At 37.6% G+C, this 20,203-nt stretch overlaps 2 protein-coding genes and 1 pseudogene across 5 annotated transcripts; 1 reads left to right on the top strand and 2 right to left on the bottom strand.

The window, feature by feature from the left end:
- Positions 1-329: 329 nt before the first annotated feature.
- Positions 330-5,358, top strand: LOC114744867 (putative inactive cadmium/zinc-transporting ATPase HMA3; annotated as a pseudogene).
- Positions 5,359-6,728: 1,370 nt separating this feature from the next.
- Positions 6,729-8,974, bottom strand: LOC114744872 (pre-mRNA 3'-end-processing factor FIP1). Of its 2 annotated transcripts, XM_028933013.1 has the most exons (4): positions 8,612-8,974; positions 7,953-8,050; positions 7,191-7,261; positions 6,729-7,106 (listed from the first exon to the last, which is right to left on the bottom strand). In XM_028933013.1, the coding sequence occupies exons 1-3, from the start codon at positions 8,841-8,843 to the stop codon at positions 7,208-7,210; spliced, it is 384 nt and encodes a 127-aa protein (XP_028788846.1). In that variant the 5' UTR covers positions 8,844-8,974; the 3' UTR covers positions 6,729-7,106; positions 7,191-7,207. The 2 variants fall into 2 exon arrangements, with proteins under 2 accessions (XP_028788846.1, XP_028788845.1); XM_028933012.1 differs by having other exon boundaries at positions 6,729-7,261.
- A 2,917-nt stretch (positions 8,975-11,891) lies between these two features.
- LOC114744870 (adagio protein 1) lies at positions 11,892-18,834 on the bottom strand. 3 transcript variants are annotated; one of them, XM_028933006.1, is made up of 3 exons: positions 18,380-18,834; positions 13,200-13,989; positions 11,892-13,109 (listed from the first exon to the last, which is right to left on the bottom strand). In XM_028933006.1, the coding sequence occupies exons 1-3, from the start codon at positions 18,601-18,603 to the stop codon at positions 12,381-12,383; spliced, it is 1,743 nt and encodes a 580-aa protein (XP_028788839.1). In that variant the 5' UTR covers positions 18,604-18,834; the 3' UTR covers positions 11,892-12,380. The 3 variants fall into 3 exon arrangements, with proteins under 3 accessions (XP_028788839.1, XP_028788838.1, XP_028788841.1); XM_028933005.1 differs by having other exon boundaries at positions 11,892-13,989; XM_028933008.1 differs by lacking the exon at positions 18,380-18,834 and adding an exon at positions 16,035-16,153 and having other exon boundaries at positions 11,892-13,989.
- Between the last annotated feature and the right edge of the window lie 1,369 nt (positions 18,835-20,203).

Below are 20,203 nucleotides of genomic sequence, written 5' to 3'. Positions count from 1 at the left end.
ATAGTTTTGTATCCTTACAGATAATCAGAGCCGTGAGATTGGATTTCACATCAATGACTTCGTCATATGTTAGTTTTGCATTATTCTATACAAGAGGATATTGCTAGAAAATGAAGTATAGAAAACAAACAAAGAATCAGTAAACCAAACTTTAGCGGCTGATTGAACCACATCAATTTTTAAAAGACCAAAATAAGGGCTGAGATGAAAAGCAACAGAGTGTCAATGTCTTATTCAAGATTAGAAGGGGAAAACGTTGCCAAAAAACGAAAAACAGGAAAGAAAAAAAAAACATCTGAGGCTTACAGGAATTATACTAAACCTTTCACTTCCTTAGTTTCTTCTCTCTTTGGGTTTTGTTTGACTTTCTGGTTCCAAAGCTCTTGGTGTTGTTTGGTGTTTTCTGTTATTGTTCTTCCTTGAGGGAATATAGATAGAAAAGATGGCTAAAGGTTTGAAAAAAAGCATGTTTGAAGTTCTGGGAATGTGTTGTAATTCAGAGGTGGCTCTGATTGAAAAGATTCTGAAGGGTCTCCATGGAGTCAAGGAGATATCAGTCATGTTCCCGACCAGAACGGTCACTGTAGTCCTTGATCTTGATCTAATCTCTGAGTCACAAATCAGTGAGTACCATATTATTCTTATCCTTTGGAGTAGATAGTTTGATGTCCATGAAGCATCCTTTAATATGAGTTCTGCTAACAACACTTTTTGACTTCAGAATCCATACATGCTCCTCCGATTTTTAGTAGTTTCTAAAGTTATGTTCCTTTCCATTCAAATTTTCTTGATCAAGACGCGACCTCATGTTTTTTGTTTTCATGTCTGCATAATTTGTGTGACTGTCAGCTGACGCACTGAACATGGCAAGGCTTGAAGCTAGTTTGAAACCAGAAGGAGAGACTAAACATGCAACGAAACGGCCAGCACTAAGTACTTTGGCTTGTGGCTTGTTACTTGCACTTTCTTTTTTGAAATATGTTTATCAACCTTTGGAATACTTGGCTATCGGGGCTGTTGTTATTGGCTCCCCGAGAGTTATATTAAGAGGCATAGCTTCCATCAGGAATCTCTCACTTGATATCAACATTCTGGTTCTGTTGGCAGGTGATTATTTTCTTTGTTTGGATTATATTTGATTGAACATTCTTTAGTTTATTCACCAAAGAAAGTACAAAAGAATGCTCAAATCTGATCAACGGGGAAGGAAAGTAAAAAAGCGTATTGTGTCTTGCAGTGTTTGGTACTCTCGCTTTGGGAGATTTCTGGGAAGCTGGAATCATCACCTTCCTATTCTCCATTGCTCAATGGCTGGAGACAGTAGCAAGTTACAAGGTTTGATCCTATAACTTACCCTTCCCTCCCTGACACTCATATCTCAGAGTGTGTAAATGTACCTTAGATTTGTGCTATGATGATAGATAATTGTCCCTTTTGACTTTTCTAAGTTCTGCAAATTTGCAACCTGGCTAGCTTTCAATGAGTGTGATAAAAAACTTCAAACATTCTAACGTGACTCCAGCTGAGAATTTCTCTATATCCTTACTTTTAGATCTCAAAAAAATTTAGTATATTCACACTCACATAAAATATCAGTTGGATGGCCTTGAGTTTATGCATGCTCACCAAAAAAAAAAGATGCTCAAGTGACTAGCACTTTTTAAAGTTTATTTCACACTATATTTGGATGTAGGAGGATGTATGAGAAGGGAAGGAAAGGTAAACTTAATTTTATATTTTAGTCCCGATTAAAATTAACGTCTGCTGAGTCTCTTGGGGATAGTAAACGGCCAACAAATTTATATTACAATTTGACATCTAAGTTCTCGATGTATGGTTATTTTCAATTCACAGGCTATGGTCACCATGTCCTCTTTAACAAACATAGCTCCTCAAAGGGCCATTATTGCTGAGACTGGGGAACAAGTTGATGTCAATGAAGTTAAGATCAACACTGTCCTTGCAGTCAAGGCTGGTGATTCTATTCCTCTTGATGGTGTTGTCGTCGAAGGGAAATGTGAAGTCGACGAAAAAATGTTGACAGGAGAGTCATTCCCTGTCACCAAAGAGCTGGGTTCAACAGTTTGGGCAGGCACTATTAATCTAAATGGTTAAGCATCTTCTTTTCTTTTGGATTCCCTTTTTAACTTCATTTCTTAGAGAAATTCTTTGTCTTAAGTTTGAACATATTTCTGTCTAGGTTATATCAGTGTGAAAACAACTGCATTGGCAAAAGACACAGCAGTGGCAAGAATGACAAAGCTTGTTGAAGAGGCTCATGGCAGAAAATCCAGAGCTCAAAGACTCATAGATACCTGTGCAAAGTACTATGTGCCTGGTCTGTGAGCTTTTGGTTTCAAATTTTGGTCTAAAAATTTGCTAGAGACCTCTTAGAGTATTAGTTCAACTCAAAACCTTAAGAAGATACTTAAATAATACTCGATTTTAGCTACACGATAAATGGATTAATATAAACTATAAGACAACCTCTCACCCCAAGCTACCTAATAGCATAGATTTGAACTCCTGAGATATAAGCATTTGATCATAAAAGTTCTAATATCATGCCAAAAATCACTTTCTGATTCTTCCTGCTGCTTCAGACTCATGATTTGACGAGTGAAAGCAAAATACTTTCACCAGCAAGTCACAAGTTCAAGAGGCTGCCAGAGACAATTTAAACTAGTCTTTTCCTTCTCCAATAAAAACAAATGCATAATTTTTAGGGCTCAACGCCCACATAATTGGATTGTTAACATAATTTCCTCCACATATCATGTTTTCATTATAGAACCTAGCAACATAAACCTATAAAACTTTACTTAATTCTAGTGCTTATATTTATCTATTATGCAGCAGTATCATAGTCCATTGACTAACCATTCAGAAAGCATTTTCACTGATTTCAAGCTAAATTGCAGGGGTTTTCTTGATATCAGTTGGCGTTGCTGTGATTCCCATAGCATTAAGGGTTCCCAACATTAAGTATTGGTGTCACATGGCTATTGTGGTTTTAGTAAGTGCATGCCCTTGTGCTCTTATCCTCTCCACACCTGTCACAATCTTCTGTGCCCTCACAAAAGCTGCCACAAGTGGGTTGCTTCTTAAAGGTGGAGATTATGTAGAAGCGCTTGCTGGGATTAAGATTCTGGCCTTTGATAAGACGGGCACTTTAACAAAAGGGGAGTTCAGTGTCACAGATTTTTCTGCTGTTGGAGATGATATTAGCATTCCACTGTTACTTTACTGGTAAGTCCTACCAATCAGGCAAAAACATGCTATTACATTGGATCTGGAAAATATACAGTTGGTTATAATTGTCATTTAGACCTATTGGAGTCTATTTAGTTTTCCTCAATCTGGTCTATCTAAGAACCTCTTAATTGAAAAACCTTTTAGGGTTGCTAGCATTGAGAGTAAATCAAGTCACCCTATGGCAGCTGCGTTATTGGATTATGGAAGGCTACATGGTATCAAACCAATCCCTGAAAATGTGGAGGATTTTCAGAATTTTCCAGGGGAAGGAGTTTATGGTAAAATCGATGGGAAAGATGTTTATATTGGCAACAGGAAAATATGTGTGAGAGCCGGCTGCCAAAGTGGTACAAATAACAATGTCGTTCAAGCTTCAAACATCATGTCTTTTAGAAGTTCATATTATGAATATATTTATGTAACTTAATGACCTTTATATTATTGTTCAATTCAAATATCGGGATGCAGAGTTTCTAAGCAAGGAAGAAAGAAATGGTTATATATGCAGTGGATCAACTCTAGTTGGATTGTTCACCCTATCAGATACATGTAGATCTGGAGCTTTAGAGGCAATAGAAAGGCTGAAGTCATTAGGCGTTAAATCAGCGATGCTGACCGGAGATAGCACTCATGCTGCTACGCTTGTTCAGACTCAGGTATGCCTATAGTAATCTACATTTGACTTGTGATGGAGACTTGATAGCCACAATGAACAATATGGAATGCTTAAGTCCCACAATCAAGTAATATGGGATGTTTAAAGGGTATTTAAGTGGATTGGTTCGCACATCTTAATAGCTACTTAGCTGGCTTTCCGGGTAGGCTTTCTCCTCCTACTTAGGTACCCAACACTCTATGTGACTTGCTGTAAATATACATTAAACTAATGGTTCACTTGCTTCTTGCAGCTGAATCATGCTCTAGGCATAGTTCATGCAGAGCTTCTACCACATGAAAAGGCAGTGATCATAGAAAATTTCAAGAAAGATGGGTTGACAGCCATGATTGGAGAGCCATGATTGGAGACGGTATAAACGACGCTCCAGCATTAGCCACAGCTGATGTGGGCATCTCAATGGGAATCTCGGGTTCAGCTCTGGCAGTAGAGACAGGGCACGCAATTCTCATGTCAAACGACATCAGGAAGATACCTGAAGCCATTCATCTGGCAAGAAGAACTTTCAGAAAGCTCGTTCAGAATGTCGTTTTCTCCATTGTCACAAAGGGTTTGATCCTAGCTTTGGCACTAGCAGGATACCCACTGGTTTGGCTCGCCGTTTTGACTGATGTTGGAACCTGCTTGCTTGTGATTCTCAACAGCATGTTACTTCTGAACGAGAAAAAACACAAGAACAAAAACGTACCCAGTAAACCCAAATACGGGTTGTTCACAAAGGATAAGAACGAGCCATTACTTGAAAAGCAAACTGATTGTGGAGAAGGATGCTGTAGCAATTTCTCCCGTGAAGTGACCATTCCAAGTACCGCAACTGCATGCAAAAAAGCTTGTTGTTCAGATTCTGGGCCTTCGAATCTGAGCTTGCTGGAGGAAGGCCACTGTGGGAAAGTGGTGTCAGACGATTGTCGAAGGTCAGAAACTTGCAATAATGGGTGTTGTGGCAAAGTAAGGGGCGAGGAGGAGTCTTCATGCAGAAAGAAGAGAAGTTGTAGCTCAGATTGTTGCCAGCTGCAGAACACAGAAGTGAAGGTTACTACAGAGAAGTGTGGGAGTCAACAATGCTGCAAACAATCCAGGAAGATGTGCTGCGTTGATAGGGTTAACATGCCAGAAATTGTTACTGAGTGATAATGCTCTGTGATGAGAATGAGAGTTATGTGAATATTTCCCACTCGCTCCACCAGGTATTGTTAAGTAAGACCAAGCTCAAAATCAGTGGCAGTATTCACAACTACGGAGCACGAGCAGCGACGGGGAAAGGAAACTCTGAAGGATTTGATCATTCCACTCCATGTCTCTCTTTGAATAATGGGTGACACAAAAGTGGTTTGTTCTGTGATATAGAATGCGCACACATTAAGTATTTAACAACTTCAATAATTGAAATGGTTTTCCCAATGGAATTCTTTTTTTTGGACAAAAAAGGTATATGGGTCAACGATAATATGATGCCGATGACCACTTGGTAATAGCATAAGCCCAGTTCCAAAGTTTGTTTCACTTGTCCAACAGCTCAAGCCCCAAATTATGGATGAGAACCCTCATTATAATTAGAAAGCCATTGACCAACAAGCGTTTGGCTTAACTGCCAGGGAGTTTCATCAATTTAACTGGAAGTCTAGAGTTTGAATCTTTGAAATGCTACAGCAATAAATACGCAGTAGGCAAGCCAAAAATACCAGATAGTCCAATCCAAAAAGAGAGAGAAAGAAAGGCATTCCATTTTTGTTTTCTAGGGACTTTAGTATATGCATACATTTCACTTTTCATATGAAAAGGTATGCTAAATCATTTGTCCCATTTTATTTTGCATGTTAGGAAAATCTAAAGTCAAAATAATCATTGATTCTTAATAATCGAATAATTGTTAGGCAGAAACATCCCGGTCATTCTGATTTTGTTGTCGTACAGCTAAACGGGCAACCCCATGCCTTTGATCCACCCCAACTTGACGTATTAGCCTGACCTGATTTTTGTTTTTCTTTTAAAAAAAATAATTTGGCGCGGCCCAGCCCACTCCTTGATGGCAATAGGAAGTTCAAAAAATATCCTTATATTAACAACTACCATTTATGTCGTGTCATATTAACAGCTACCTTTTCTAAAATGGGTATCAAAGTATCAATTTCCTATAGCTAATGATATTATAGCTTAGTGGCATAAAAGCTTTTCTATGATGTTATGGATACCATCTCATTTGTAATTGCTTGCCTCTTTTTTTTTTCAAAAAAAAAAAAAAAAAAGCCTCCAGGTACCCGAATATTATCCTGCCTATCTTTTTGCACTTGACAGTTTTCAATGCTCTTGTCTGTTTATAATAATTCAATTCATCAGAAACTTGATCCTAAAGTTGTCAAATACATCTATGTGGGGTACTCTTTGAACAGCATAGAGTTCAAATGATGTCCATCAACCAAATAATTATATGTTTCATCGAATGAATCTTGCCTTGAAAAACAAACTTTCTTTCCTCCCAACACTCTTCAAGGAAGGAACATAGATGAAGGAATCTTGGGATCGCCAATTCCAGACTTCGCCATTACCTACATTATCTATGTCTTCATACCCACGGAGAACATCCTCCTTTAGAGGAGATCCACCTCGCCTTGTGATGCCAGATACACACGTCATCTACTGTAAAAACTCTTATGAACAAGGTTCGCAGAGTCTGGCTTTGTCAAATTCCAGAGATAAGAAAATAACATTTCGCCCAAAATAAAGAAAAAGAAAAGAAAATGACATATCCTTAGTAACCATGTAACGGGAGAAATTAGCTTAGTCATGGACGAGCAAATTATTCTGCAATCATAAATCATACATAAAAAAAATGCATTAGATAATATTGCCAGCCTTAGAAGGCAAATATTGGTTTTCTTCTCTTCCCTCATGATTACAAATACAGCAACATTTCTAGGTACACAGCTCGACCTTAGATTAGAGGTTGCTAAGTGAGATAAAAGAACAATAAATTCTGACTTCGACATTACTTGATAATAAGATTACACGGATCAGACTCAGCTTTTTGGGGTTGGAAAACAACCGAAGAAATCATATCAATAGCAGTCGGTCAAAAAACCCAGACATGCCAGACCCTCTTGTTCTACAGCACAAGTAAGAAGGCACAATAAGTATACTCAAAATGAGAATTTTCATATCCCACACTCGGAAAATCCTGCACACCAACACCAGGCACCAACTGCAGGTTATGGAAGGCACATATTTTAAGGAAAAAAATATTCAGAAGTAAAGACATTACTGGCCCGCCAATGCATGTTATGCACCCTGTACTTTGCTTGATATTTCTTTTGCTTTCATATCCCCCTTTTCCTGCAGAGAATAAGCCTCAAAAGAATTCAAAAATCAGAATATAATGTGCAGTGATGACCTAATAAAATCATGTCAATAAGCCAAATCATATGAATGTTCTGGTTCAAATTTACACCCCAGTTATAAACCACAATGATCAGTTGAATCAGTGCAAGATGCAGGGACCATTTACAAGCCATGGTTATTTAAAAATGATTTATACCGTTCCTCTATTTACTTTTCGTTTGTGAACCTTAAGATGACAAAGCCGTTCAATTGGAGGCATAACCTCTCCCTCATATTAAACTGAAAGGCCTTAGCTATGCCCTCTTTTCCAATATTGGAACTTAAAACCCATCATGAACTGTATGACCACCTTTTCACCTCAAGCAAGCAGAGGGACAACTTTGAGAATCTACCCGCTCCTCTAAATGAGCTCAGATTATTATGAGGACTACAGTGTATCGCAAGAGGGACAAAAGTAATACTATATCTCCCTACCCACCCTTTATAGCCCTACAACCATCACTGAATCCTCCATAGCAACATAGCATAACATTTTCAGTACCCAAATTCCGAGAGCAGTTTCGCTGCTCATCACTTTGAAACAAGGTAATGAAAGAACATCCAGATTTCAAAGCCTTGCATGCTATCGGAAAAAGCTTACATCGATTTTGAACACTAATATTTTAGAAATAAATGAATTGCTCACCATTCCCTTGCTCTCATAATAATCATCAAGCGCCCACTGGTACTTGGATTGGTTCAAGCCAAACCAGCGTGCTAAATGGTCATCCAAACTTGAGTGCACTGTCAAAATTGAACAAGAGAATCAAACAAAATGTCGTATCCATCGTTATGTAATAGGGTACGAAATCATCACTAAAACAAGCAACGCATTTAGTGTTCTTGTTCCGAGACCAATACTCAATTACACAATCTCACGCGGTGTTCATTTTGACGACTTCTACCCAAAAAAAAAAAAAAAAAAGAACCTGAGAAGACAGAATCCAGGGTTTCCTTTACTAGCACATCTTGAAGATAAATGGGTAACAAAACTTAGTTTATCTGTTTTCATACCCAAAAAATAGTGGGAAAAGAACTCAGATATTCAACACTAGGAGAAACTATAGTTACGACTGAATTATGAGCAGCATTGCAGAAAATATGTAAAACATAATTAACAGCTAAAAAGAGCCAAAATAACGTCCTGGCAAACCCAAAAACAAAATGATTGCAAGAATAGTGAAATGTAAAAATTATGGAAGAAAGACAAAATAGCTAATAACTATGTAAAACAAAGACAAAATCAAGCAAAAATTGTTCAACATGCCAAGACAAGTCCAGGTCATGTCCATTACGACAACATACCAGTCTGCACCTTATTAACCGCATTCTTGAAAAGCCCCGAGACGGAACCAGCATCAACAGAAGGCTTGTGAAAGACCTGGGGCGGAGGCTGAACCGGAGGCGGCGAGATCTTCTTGGGGGAGTCGAAAACGGGGTCGGAGGGCTTGGGGGTAGAAGGCGGCGTCATGAAAACAGTGTAAGGGCCAATTTTGCCTATGACAGGTGGAGGAATAGATTCCTTGTTGATAGGCATTGTTTGATTGAAGGATTGAAACTGACGGAGATTGGAGAGAATCAGAAGAGATTTTGGAATTGAGATAGGGAAGACGAAAGAGGAAGCCGAAGTGAGAACTGAGAGAAGGGAGTGAACACACTGAACTGTACACCGCACGCTGCTCCAAGTGGGGCGGATCGTTGTCGTGCTTTTGTTTTTCCATTGGTTGTCCCCACCTCAAGGGTAAGTTTGGAAGTTTACAATTCTTCCTGATGCTTTTCATCGAGAAAACCATTCCCATGCATTTACAATCCTTCCGTCGTTATTAAATAGTTGATTTATAAAATTAAAAAAAATTAAAAAATTAAAAATATTTTTATTTTTAAATATATTCTTATAAATTTTAAATATGCATAAAAAAACGTGATAAGAGGGTATGGTAGAGAGAAAATAAATAATTAAAGGCAAAAATAAAACAATACATTAAATATTTAGACAAACTCCAAATTGAATCTTATAAAATAGATTATGCTCCTATTCAAATTTGAAACTTACAAATAGTACCAAAAGGAGTATCATGCTTAATATAAGGTCTACTTAAATTGAGTATATTAAGAAAACTAGTTAAATTAATTATTTATCAAAATATATGTTACTATTTATAAAATATCCTCTTAAATCATTTATATTGAAACTAAATATTGGTATAAATTTTCTTAACATACTCAATCAATATGGATATTTTAGACAAAAATAGAAGACAAAATAGATTGAAATATCATATTTAATATTAAACTTAGCTGCAAACTAATTTTTATATTAGAGAATAAATTAAAGTTAAAGAAACAATTAATGATATTAAACATAGGGCTAATAGAGCAAAGTTCAAAAAAAAAAAATAAAACAGTATAGATATGAAATTAAAAATAGAAAAACGTATAAGTACGAAAAAAAAATGGAAATATTATCTATATCTTCATAGCTTAGTTTTTCTTCTTTTGATTTTTGAAAAAAGAAATTAATTTTTTTGCCACGATTAAATTAGATGTTGAGTCCCATACATTGTATGCATGAGATTTTAGTTAGTCATATTGATTGATTCTAATCATTGCATATATATTTATTATTTTTTTGACCCCCTTGATTCAATGTTTCTGCCAGTTCGAAATTAAATGGCGGTGGATTTCCAGGTTTCTGAATAATACGACTGAAAATTTGTTGTTTTCCTCTTCCAGTTGTCACCTTTTAACCTTTTCCAGAATTCCAGTTGCAAAATTTGAAAGATGAATTCATTAGAAACTATTTTGCACGATAATTAATGTGCTTTTGAAAATACTATTTTATAATTTATAATATGCTTCCCTATAATTATCAATTTTGAAAATGAAAATTGCAATGATAGCTTGGACCTTGGAGGGTAGAATCTATGGCTCATTTACTGTTTGCTTCCCTGAGAATAAAGGCATCTTAGAGAACTTGGAAGTGGGAGAAAACAAAGTTCAAAAGGCTCCCCTTTGGCATCTGAAGCGTTTTACAGAGAAATGGGGTGAAAATGAGCTCAAAAATGAGTTTAATATGATAATAGAATTTTTATATATTTTTTATTTAGTATATGTAAATAGTAAGTGTGAAAAAAAGAGAAACGTGTCTAAAAAATTTATTTTACTAATTATGAAAATAAATTCATTATAGTAAATATAACTCGATCCAGTCTTACAAATTCCAAATAAGTCTTGTTTAGTCCCACTTTTTAGTATTGAAGATGTATAATAATTTATTAGTGGTTGCTTATTAAGTTAAATAAAAACAGTTTAACTTTGGAAATAGAAAGGCAGGGTCCAGAGAGACCAAAAAAGAAGAAAAGTGCAAGAAAAGGAAAGCATCGTTTCAAAAGCACTCTTCGGAAAAGTTAGTGAGGCATTTCAAGTTTTGATGGCATTTGCATTGACAAAGAAAGCCTATACATTTTGCTGGCACCATCACAAGAAATAGTGGGAATCCACACCCCAACACACACTTTATTATTATTATTATTTTTTCCAAAGGCAAACTTCATTCTACTGAGTCACAAATCAATTAAACATAATTTTAAGCAGCCCCAGTTTCTTCATTTTGTTCCAATCCAATTCCCTCCGAATACTATATGATAAAAATTAATATTTTAAATAAAATATGTTATATTATTAAACATGTTGAAGGTCTTTATAAAGTAAGAAGTCCAAAACTCTAGACTTCACTATTCTCAACAGATCAAATTTATATTTCACCCCAAAAAGAATATATTCCTCCGGTCCTTAATATAAAACTCAATTGTTGAGTTAGTTTTAATCCTAAATATAAAACCTATTTCTCATATTTATCAATTTTCTCTAAATTACCCTTATGGATACTCTCTTAACCATAATCAAGTAGAAGAGGAAGATGAGATATTAAAAAAGATAATTATGGTTTTTGTAGGAAAAATATATCACTTTTCTTATAATTAATTAGCTTACCTAACTTCCTTAATCTAGTCAAATTAGTTAAATGAGTCTTATATTAAGAACCGGAGGAGTAGTTAACATGAGTCTCATACTTTATACTCAAACATAGATTTAGTTGTATTATCTTACCAAAAAATAAATAAATTAAGTTGCAATATCCATCATTTATGAAGAGTATCAATCTATACATTTTTCATCATATATGGATTTATAGATCGGTTTCACCAATTATGCAAATCCTACTATGTGGTGTTCATCCTGCAAGAATAAGATTCGAGACTATTCAGATATGCTGTGTGAGAAAAAAAATAAATTACACACTTCTGAACATATTGGTTAGAAAATGAAAAATAAAAATCAAACTTCTTTTCCAGCCTGAGGCTGGGCAGAAAATCGAATAAATCCATTCCAATGGAGGTCCAAATGGTTTGACAATTTGGGGGGTGGGGGGGGGGTAACAAAAGAGAAGGCACAATCAAATAAGAGTTCCAAATTATTTATACACACACTGAAACCATAAGAGGTTAGGCTGCAGCAGTCCTCCAGAGCTGCACTAAGAAGTCCAAATCTGAGCCATCCACGATCCATTTTGCAGCCGACAAAATGTAGAAACTTTGTTTCATACAATAGACCCAATTACGTTACTATGAACATGCAACTTTTTTTTTTTTTCTCCTTTGGTTTTCACGGTTCAAATTACAGGACTTAAACAGGAACAAGACACGTTAAATCAAGTCAGAAGCTACCCTAATACGCTACCTACTTGTTATCAGACACTACTAATCTATTCAGGAAGAATAATTCATTGTGCGTACTGAAGGGCAAAGTCTCACACAACCTCAAAAAACAAACACGGTCTCATGTCCCTCATTCAAAAGTTCCCTTGCCAGAACCGGTTCAACCTTAAATGAAAAACGCATTGAGCACACAACGTAATACAAAAGTTCTGACCAGAGCATTGCTTGTCAAGTCATCAGTGACCAACCCAACCTTTAGCCGCCAACCGATGCTCATAGTGATTTTCACATTTTCTGAATAGAGCCTCGTGATAGTCCCTTCATTACAGCTAGCAATTTGTCCATTAACAGAATAGCTAATTTACAGAACTTGCCAGAGAAAGCTCATGGAGCTCGCCTAGCATCCATTCCTCTCCAGTTTGACCACCCAGTACAATAGCTCTTGTCCCTCCAACAACACACGTACTGTGTCCCCAAGCAAATCTAGGAGGGCGTCCTGGTACATTCAGTATTCTCCATGTAGGTTTCTCTTCGGTGGGGTCCAGGATGTAAAGCTGGGAAGCAGAGTGAAGACCTGCAACAGATCCACCAAATATCAGGATTCTCCCACCCGGGAGACTAACCGCAACATGATCAAGTCTAGGAGGGGGAGCTATGCCCCCAGGATTCCCAGCACCGGGCATTCCACTCCCAGTTACACATCTCCAACATGGTTCCTCCTCACTTAAGTCCATGGTGAATACATCACTGGAACGAAACCTCAGAGGCCCACTCTTAGCAAGACCTCCAAACATTAGTATTTTCCTCCCCCCATAAACAGATAGTGTGTGCCCTAGGCGAGAAGGTGGAGTCCATGCCACAGGTATCTCTCTCCACACTGGTTTCTCCATAGACAGGTCAAGGAGGAATGTGTCACTCAAAAGTACTCCAGAATCTGCACAGCCACCAGAAACTATTAGCTTGGTACCATCAAGAGTACAGGAGCTGTGCCATGATCTTGGAAGCGGAGGTGCCAATCCAGATATTTCACGCCAAGTAGGAGGCTTCGCATCCAGGTCCAGCACAAAGACGTCATTGAGCAAGCCCTGCCTTCCACAGCCTCCAAATACAACCAAATTAGAACCATTTACACAGGAAATTGTGTGGCCCCAACGACCAGGAGGAGGAGAACTCACCTGGACGTGTTGCCACTCCGGATTTTTTGAGTTTAGATCCAGCACAAAGGTGTCATTCATAGGCTGCATATTGACACCTTCACCACCAAATAAGACTACCCTATTACCAACAGCACAGGCACTAAAATTACAGCGTGAGGGTTCAACAGCACCTCCAACAGTCAGCTTTCTCCATGCTGCGGCTTCAAGAGTAGTCAACTCTCTTGCCAGCCGAACCCATCCAAGTCTCCTTGCACCAGGCACAGTCTCTAAAACACGTGTAGTTTCACTACCCCATGCATTTTGACACACCATTCTCCAAAGACTTTCATTTTTTGTCAGTTCATATAATTGCCTGCAGACAGAGCTAACAGAAGCAATATCTCTTGGAGTTAGGCGGGAAAGTATCTTGAGAGATATTACCTCATCACTCAATTGCAGAATCCCACAAACTCCACGAGATACATTACGGTCCCCCGCTGAAAGGGGACTCAACGTTGAAAGAGCAGTACGAAATTTATCAGATGACTTGGCAGATTCCTTCATTGCAGGAGCCAGTACAGGACCAAGATCAATATTTGCCTCTGTGAAGAACTGGATTCCAATGACATGTGTTATTGTCTCATCATCTCCATATATAGGTGTCAGCCGCAATCTGTTCATCAGTGGAGATCCATCTTTCCTAAAGTTTAATAACTCACCTTGGAACTCAATCCCCTCATCAAGACACCTCCTAATTTCAGAAACTACAGCAGAGTCCACCAATGGATGCCTTCTTTTAGCAAATGGACCACGACACTGCAGGAATCGGCTGCAAAACATTGGGGAATAATTAAAATAAAGCCACGTTCATTTAGCATCACCTCGTAAGAGACTCAAGTGAACAAACAATGCCAAGGAGGCATTAGGTATTGTTTAATTTATCATATGAAAATCCCCATCCATTCTTTTCTTTCCTTTATTTCCCTTGAGGAGGTATTCAGTTCAGAATACCTTTTTTAATTCACAAAGAACATCAGTTCATAAAAACTACTGCGCAGAGAAAAAAGCAAGTCTGTAAACATGAACTATCAGTTCAATAGGACACATGAGCCCTCAGGAGCTACCAGCCAGGAAAAATGCATTATTTTGAAAATCCTTACCCATGACAGTAGTTCAATAAAAACAATTTTGAAAATCCTTACCCATGACAGTAGTTCAATAAAAACAAGCATAAGACATTCTCACAATTACTATAAAGAGATTATATCCATCTCTTTTAACTTCCAAATGCAAGGTTTGCTCCTTAATCATGAAGCACAGGACAAGGTAACTGTAAACAGATATCAATTCCCACATTGCCCATATCCCACCAAGTGATGTCAGCTACATTAATCATACATCGTTAGTGTGCTCTATCGGCAACCTACTCCTCCAATATACCATTCATCAATAGACACACAATGACACACACACACAGACACACAAAATAAAAATTAAATACCATTGTTCTGAACACCTCCAATTTATAACCAACATCAAAGATGAGCGTCTTAATATCTATAATTCACGAGATGTATAGCTTGAAATGGATGCTTACAGTTCTCATCATTATGGTATTGCCCAAATCTAGAATTTCAAGGTTCTAGAGACTAATAAGAAGCGTGTCACAACATATACCAAAACAGCTCTTGCAATAAGGAGCACGAAGCAAAATGAATGTCCCATCATGGCTGTCAAACTTGAACCAATGCAGATTTGAAATGTGATTAATTTCCCTAACAAAGTGACTTCTAATAAAAACATAAACTCTTGAAGGATTAAGGACCCATACAAGAACTCAATGAAACTATAGCAGACAGGTTATATAGGTGTTTACAGACGTAACAAAAGATTATTTGCCACATGGGAGATCTACATTGAAGCACTATTTAGAAAGTAGAAATTCAACATACCCATAGGAACCAACACATTGATAAACCCTAAATAAATACATACCCAAGACTAAATAGAAACCAAACCATGTTTCAGAAGTGCTTTTACGGATTACGAAGTAATATGTGGAGTAGATTATCTCGTTTTGCGGAAAAGTGCTTCTGAAACCACGGTTTGGGGATACCCAAACAGGCCCTAAGAAAGACAAGATAAAAATGCATCACAACTGGTAAGTATGAAAGAGAAACAGGATAGTAAGGTTGTAGCATATCTAATGAGTCATTAATTAATATCCAGTCTCAATTAATCATGAGCAGAGAGCTTGACAGAAAAATGCACAACTACTGGCCCCAACAAATCTAACCAGAGAAAGATCTCATTCATATTCATAATCAATAATAATATTCATAGTTATGAATATAAAAAATAGAACAAGCCTGGCAAAAATGACTCATTAATAATAAAAGAAAAAATTCCTTTTAAAACATGAAATCAAAAGCCATATGCCAGAATGTAGACAAAAATTCAAAACTAATAGATCTTAGGAGGAGAAAAACTTCCTCCTGATAATCAAAATATTGCATGAAGAGATGCATAAAAGACATCTGCCATGCAAACAGGACCCTACAGACTCTGGGAAAAAGGAAAATGCTGATGAATTTTACACTCACTCAGAAGCAGTTGTGAAGCATAGAAATTGATCTCACATAAATATAACCACCAACCATTATTATCATCAAACAAGACGCTATACAAATATACCACTAGTTATGAAATCTAAGGCTGAAATTCCTTTCAGATGAGGAATGTAAGAATATAGCATCGACTGTAACCCAGCCCAACTGTGAATCCCATGCATGCTAGATCAGTAGGAAAAAGTGTAGTAATTATTTAATGTGAAAATTAAGCAAGATGTGCTGAGGAGATGCGAGGCAAACCCACTGATCATAAGAAATTCCCAAACAATTTTCTCCACAACAGGCTGGAAACATCACACCGCAGAAAGATGATTGGCATTTGGAAACTTCCTAATAGATGAAATAAAAGCTTGGAGACAGCGACTTATGACATAAACAAGCCGCAGCAGTTCGTTAATACTAATTCCATTAAGTGAAGCCAGTCAAATAAAAAAGTGCAAAACAAATTTGCAAGTGCAAATCCAGAACATCAGGAAAACTAGAAAAATTATTGAGCCAAGATACCAAGAATACAAATCAAACCACAAATTTCTATATCATTAGAGTTCCTTCGGTCATATTCCAATAATTGAGAGCCATAAGGTCAGGACTAAAGGGCTCAGACTTTACAGCAGAGTACTTAGGGTTAGGGGGTGTTTGGACTAGCTTTTTGAAAGTGATTATGCGGATTTCGAGGTAAATATGACTTGCATGAAAGCACTTTTTTTAAGTGCTTTTTGATGGTTCCCAAACACCTTAGGAAACAGGAAAGCATTAAGCAAGGTAGAAATCAATACAAGCAGGGCAAAAGAGCTGAAAGAGAGGACTCCTCTAACTGCAAATCACCTGACAGCCGGGTGTGGGAATCATCACCCACAGGCCACACTTGCAGAGAACAAAGATTGAGCAAAATACCATATACATGAATTTCCCGAGAAAGCTTTAGTGCTATTATTAACCTCCATCCTAACTATTACGATGACCCGTCTCCTAATCTCTATATTCCACAGGAATGTTGTTCCAAGTGAAAATCACACAACCATTTAGCCAGAAGAAATTTTCCTTACACGGAAAATTATTAACCCAAGGCCTCACATGCTTTATCTTACAAAACACTTCCAAACTTATCAATAATCCCCTTCGTGAGCATCATAAAGTTGACCATTAGCAGCCTCCCACTAAAGCAAAAAATAAATGGGAATAATTTACAGACAAGTCTAACAAGGGCAACTTGCCCCACCCCTGAAAGGAAAATAAACCTCCTTGCTGTTATCAAGAATCGTTAGAATGCTTGGGTCACTATGTTCCCAAGAAACCAGTGGGTCAAGGAACGCCACCCCAATGCACCTCAAAACACATATGAGGCCACTGTGAAATCTCACAACCAGCCAGGTTAGTTAAAGCACCAGCGCTCAACTTTTATACCTGACTTCGTGATGAATATAGGGTCTCACACGGTATCTAGCAGGATCTTTCATCACTAAAAGGGATATGGCTATGCATGGTCAAATTTTCCTAACAATAAATGCCCCTAAAACATCTGGACTAAGAGGAATATAGCAACGCATGGTCAAATTTTCGTGACACCAAATGCCTCTACTGCATCCAGAAAATGCCACTGCCTTCAGATTGTTGGCCCTGCTTAACTCACCAAGGCATAAAGTGATGGGAAATGCTCAATACATAGACTCAATTTCAGTACTAAAAGCTGACTGGATCATAGAAATGACCAAATGCATAATCTCTCTGCTATATCTTATCAATTTGCACTCCAATGTTAAAGGTCCGAACCTTAAATAGTCCGTTTCTTTGATTCTATAATTCTAAAACTCTACATGAATCATAGAAAAGATAAAAATAGTCATGACCAATTCGCAACGAAATGTCATGTTCACTTTCTCCTCAGACCTTGAGCGCCCCCTTAGCAATTCATCTTGAACAGGCTATTTATTCCTTTTTATTGCGGCAGACAGAATATAATAACATTATTAAACTGGACTCATATGCATTATCAAAATGGTCAGCAAGGCATTTCCTACCAATAATTAATATGTTCTCATTTTTTTATATGCCAGAAATAAATTGATATTTTCTCATTTCTTCATATATTCGTAGCAGAGTTAAGTGCCGCCATATCACGCTTAAGGATGCTATCATGCGCACCATGTCAATAAATGGTCCTGTCCATATAGATGGGAGACCAACCGTGCCTAAACCAAAACGCTATGCCCTTGGCGAAGCAGAACGCTTGAAGCATCATTGCACTGACAATGAGAGAACCAGAATATGGACCCAAGATAAAGGGGGAATAATATAGTTGTCAACGTCCTCCGAAACTAGATAAAAGGGTCTAGGGTTTCAAGCCAGAAACCTGTAGTTGGGTAGGCCTAAACCAAATATCTGATCTAACCGAGACCAACTCGCAGATATGGTGTGGAATTTCATATTCAGACATCAAACATAAAACAAATAACAATTGAAATCCAAGAATAGACACCAAACGCCAATCAACCCCGGCGAAATGCGTCTACAGAACTCATTTCCTGTGAACAACAGCCAGAGCCAAAGGAAAAGCAATTGAGTAAAATTGGGACAAGCTCAAAAACTGACCAGTTGCGACCAAGCACTTCCTCTGCCCGATAGCCAGTGACCATCTCGAACACAGTATTGACATAAATAATAGGGTGGTCAGGCTCGAGAGCATCAGTGACGACGAACCCACAGGGAGTCGTTTGGAGCAAGTTTTCCACCGGAAAGGGAAGTAGGCCACCATCGTTAAACGCGAAGGTCTCCTCATCATCACCGCTTAGATCTGAATTGCTGTCCCACTCCATGTGCCTCGAAGAAGAAGGGGAAAACAAGTTCAACCCATGAATGGAAACAAGGTGAAGCAAAGACGCAGAGAGAGAGAGGCTGGGAAAGGGCTCAGACGTACAGAACGAGCGGTGAGCAACGTTTGGAAATTTGGCTGGGCATGAGATTATTGGAAGAGAAAGAAAGGGCTATTTGTTATTTACATGTGTGCAGGCGCACATACAACACGAACCGCCTTTGGTTTCTTGTAAAAATCTGGAGATCGGACGACCGGTCTTCTTCTTACAGCTCTTCACAATGAACTAGAATAGGCGATCGATTTAGGGGATACGTTGGTCCCACCAGCCAAAGTAAACAAAAAATTTATGAGATATTTAGATTTGAAAAATGATACACACACACATATATATATATATATTTGTTGCCATACATATAGGATCATTAATACAATGATCATTTAATAATTAAAAATTATTATTCTAAATATTATTTATATTTACTAATTATTATCGATGAAGAAATTCTCATTACTTGCTGGTCAAAAAAAAAAAATTCTCATTACTAGACCTTTATCGGGATTTTCCAAACACAAAAATAACTTTCCCAAGTGAGGCACAACATAGGAAGTGTTTGACAATTACTCTAGAAGTGTTTTTGAGCCCCAAATCATAATTTGGGAAGGCTGATTGCCAAACACCCGTTTTTTTTAAAAAACCATGGCTTCCGGCAAAATATTGGTTTTGGCTAGACAAACTATGGTTTGTGAATAAGCAGATGAGGGTCGCTTTTGAAGAATAAAAAATAGTTGTTGGAGTAATAATTACCCCTACTCCTCTTCCCAGTCTTCACTGACTCTGCTCGTCCTCAAAAATGTCACACTTCGGCCATCGCCACCTCCCTACCTCGACATGTTCAAAGTATGGCAGAATTCTTGGTCGTCCACGTCGAAGCCCTCAATAGAGAACACCCACAAAATGCATAGCATGAATGCCATTGTGCTCGCCACCAACAACCTTGAGTCGCTGGCATCCACGTTGAGCTCCTCGTACGATATTCCTACCAACTCCAAATGTCGTAGTAACGGTAATTCTACCTTTGGGTAGATCAATCAAAGTTTACTTCCAGCTTAATCCTCTACCAGCCCTACCGTCGACGTCGCAAATGAGAGTGAAAACAAAGTGCAAAGCTTGGGAGAGGGGGACAATATCATGTTGGCCGTAGAAGCTTTTAGACCAACAGGTTATAATTGTAAAAATTTCATGGAAGATCTCCGTGATGACGATGTGTTGGGAGTCTCAAGTGTTGGAGATGACTGGGAAGCCATTCTGGACCTGGTCATCAATTGTTCGCCACCTGTTTTCCCAGTGTTGTGAGACAAGTTAATGGAGTTTTAAATATTTGTTAAGAGTCAATCTGATCAGTGTTGTATGTACCATAACCATGCATTTATGCCATAGTTTTCATTTGAGGATCTGATAGATGGCTTGTATAATTTTTTTTATTGGCAAAATAAATCATTTTCCTAAAAACATATTTAATTATTTTATAAATATATACACACAATAATTATTTATTATTTACATTATTTATGTCTTACTTCTTATGTTGGCAAAATATATA

This window comes from Neltuma alba, unplaced genomic scaffold, assembly GCF_004799145.2.
Source record: "Neltuma alba isolate B1F8T4 unplaced genomic scaffold, ASM479914v2 tig00004466_pilon, whole genome shotgun sequence".
Lineage (NCBI taxonomy): Eukaryota > Viridiplantae > Streptophyta > Magnoliopsida > Fabales > Fabaceae > Neltuma > Neltuma alba.
This window is presented reverse-complemented; position numbering and strand designations above follow the sequence as displayed.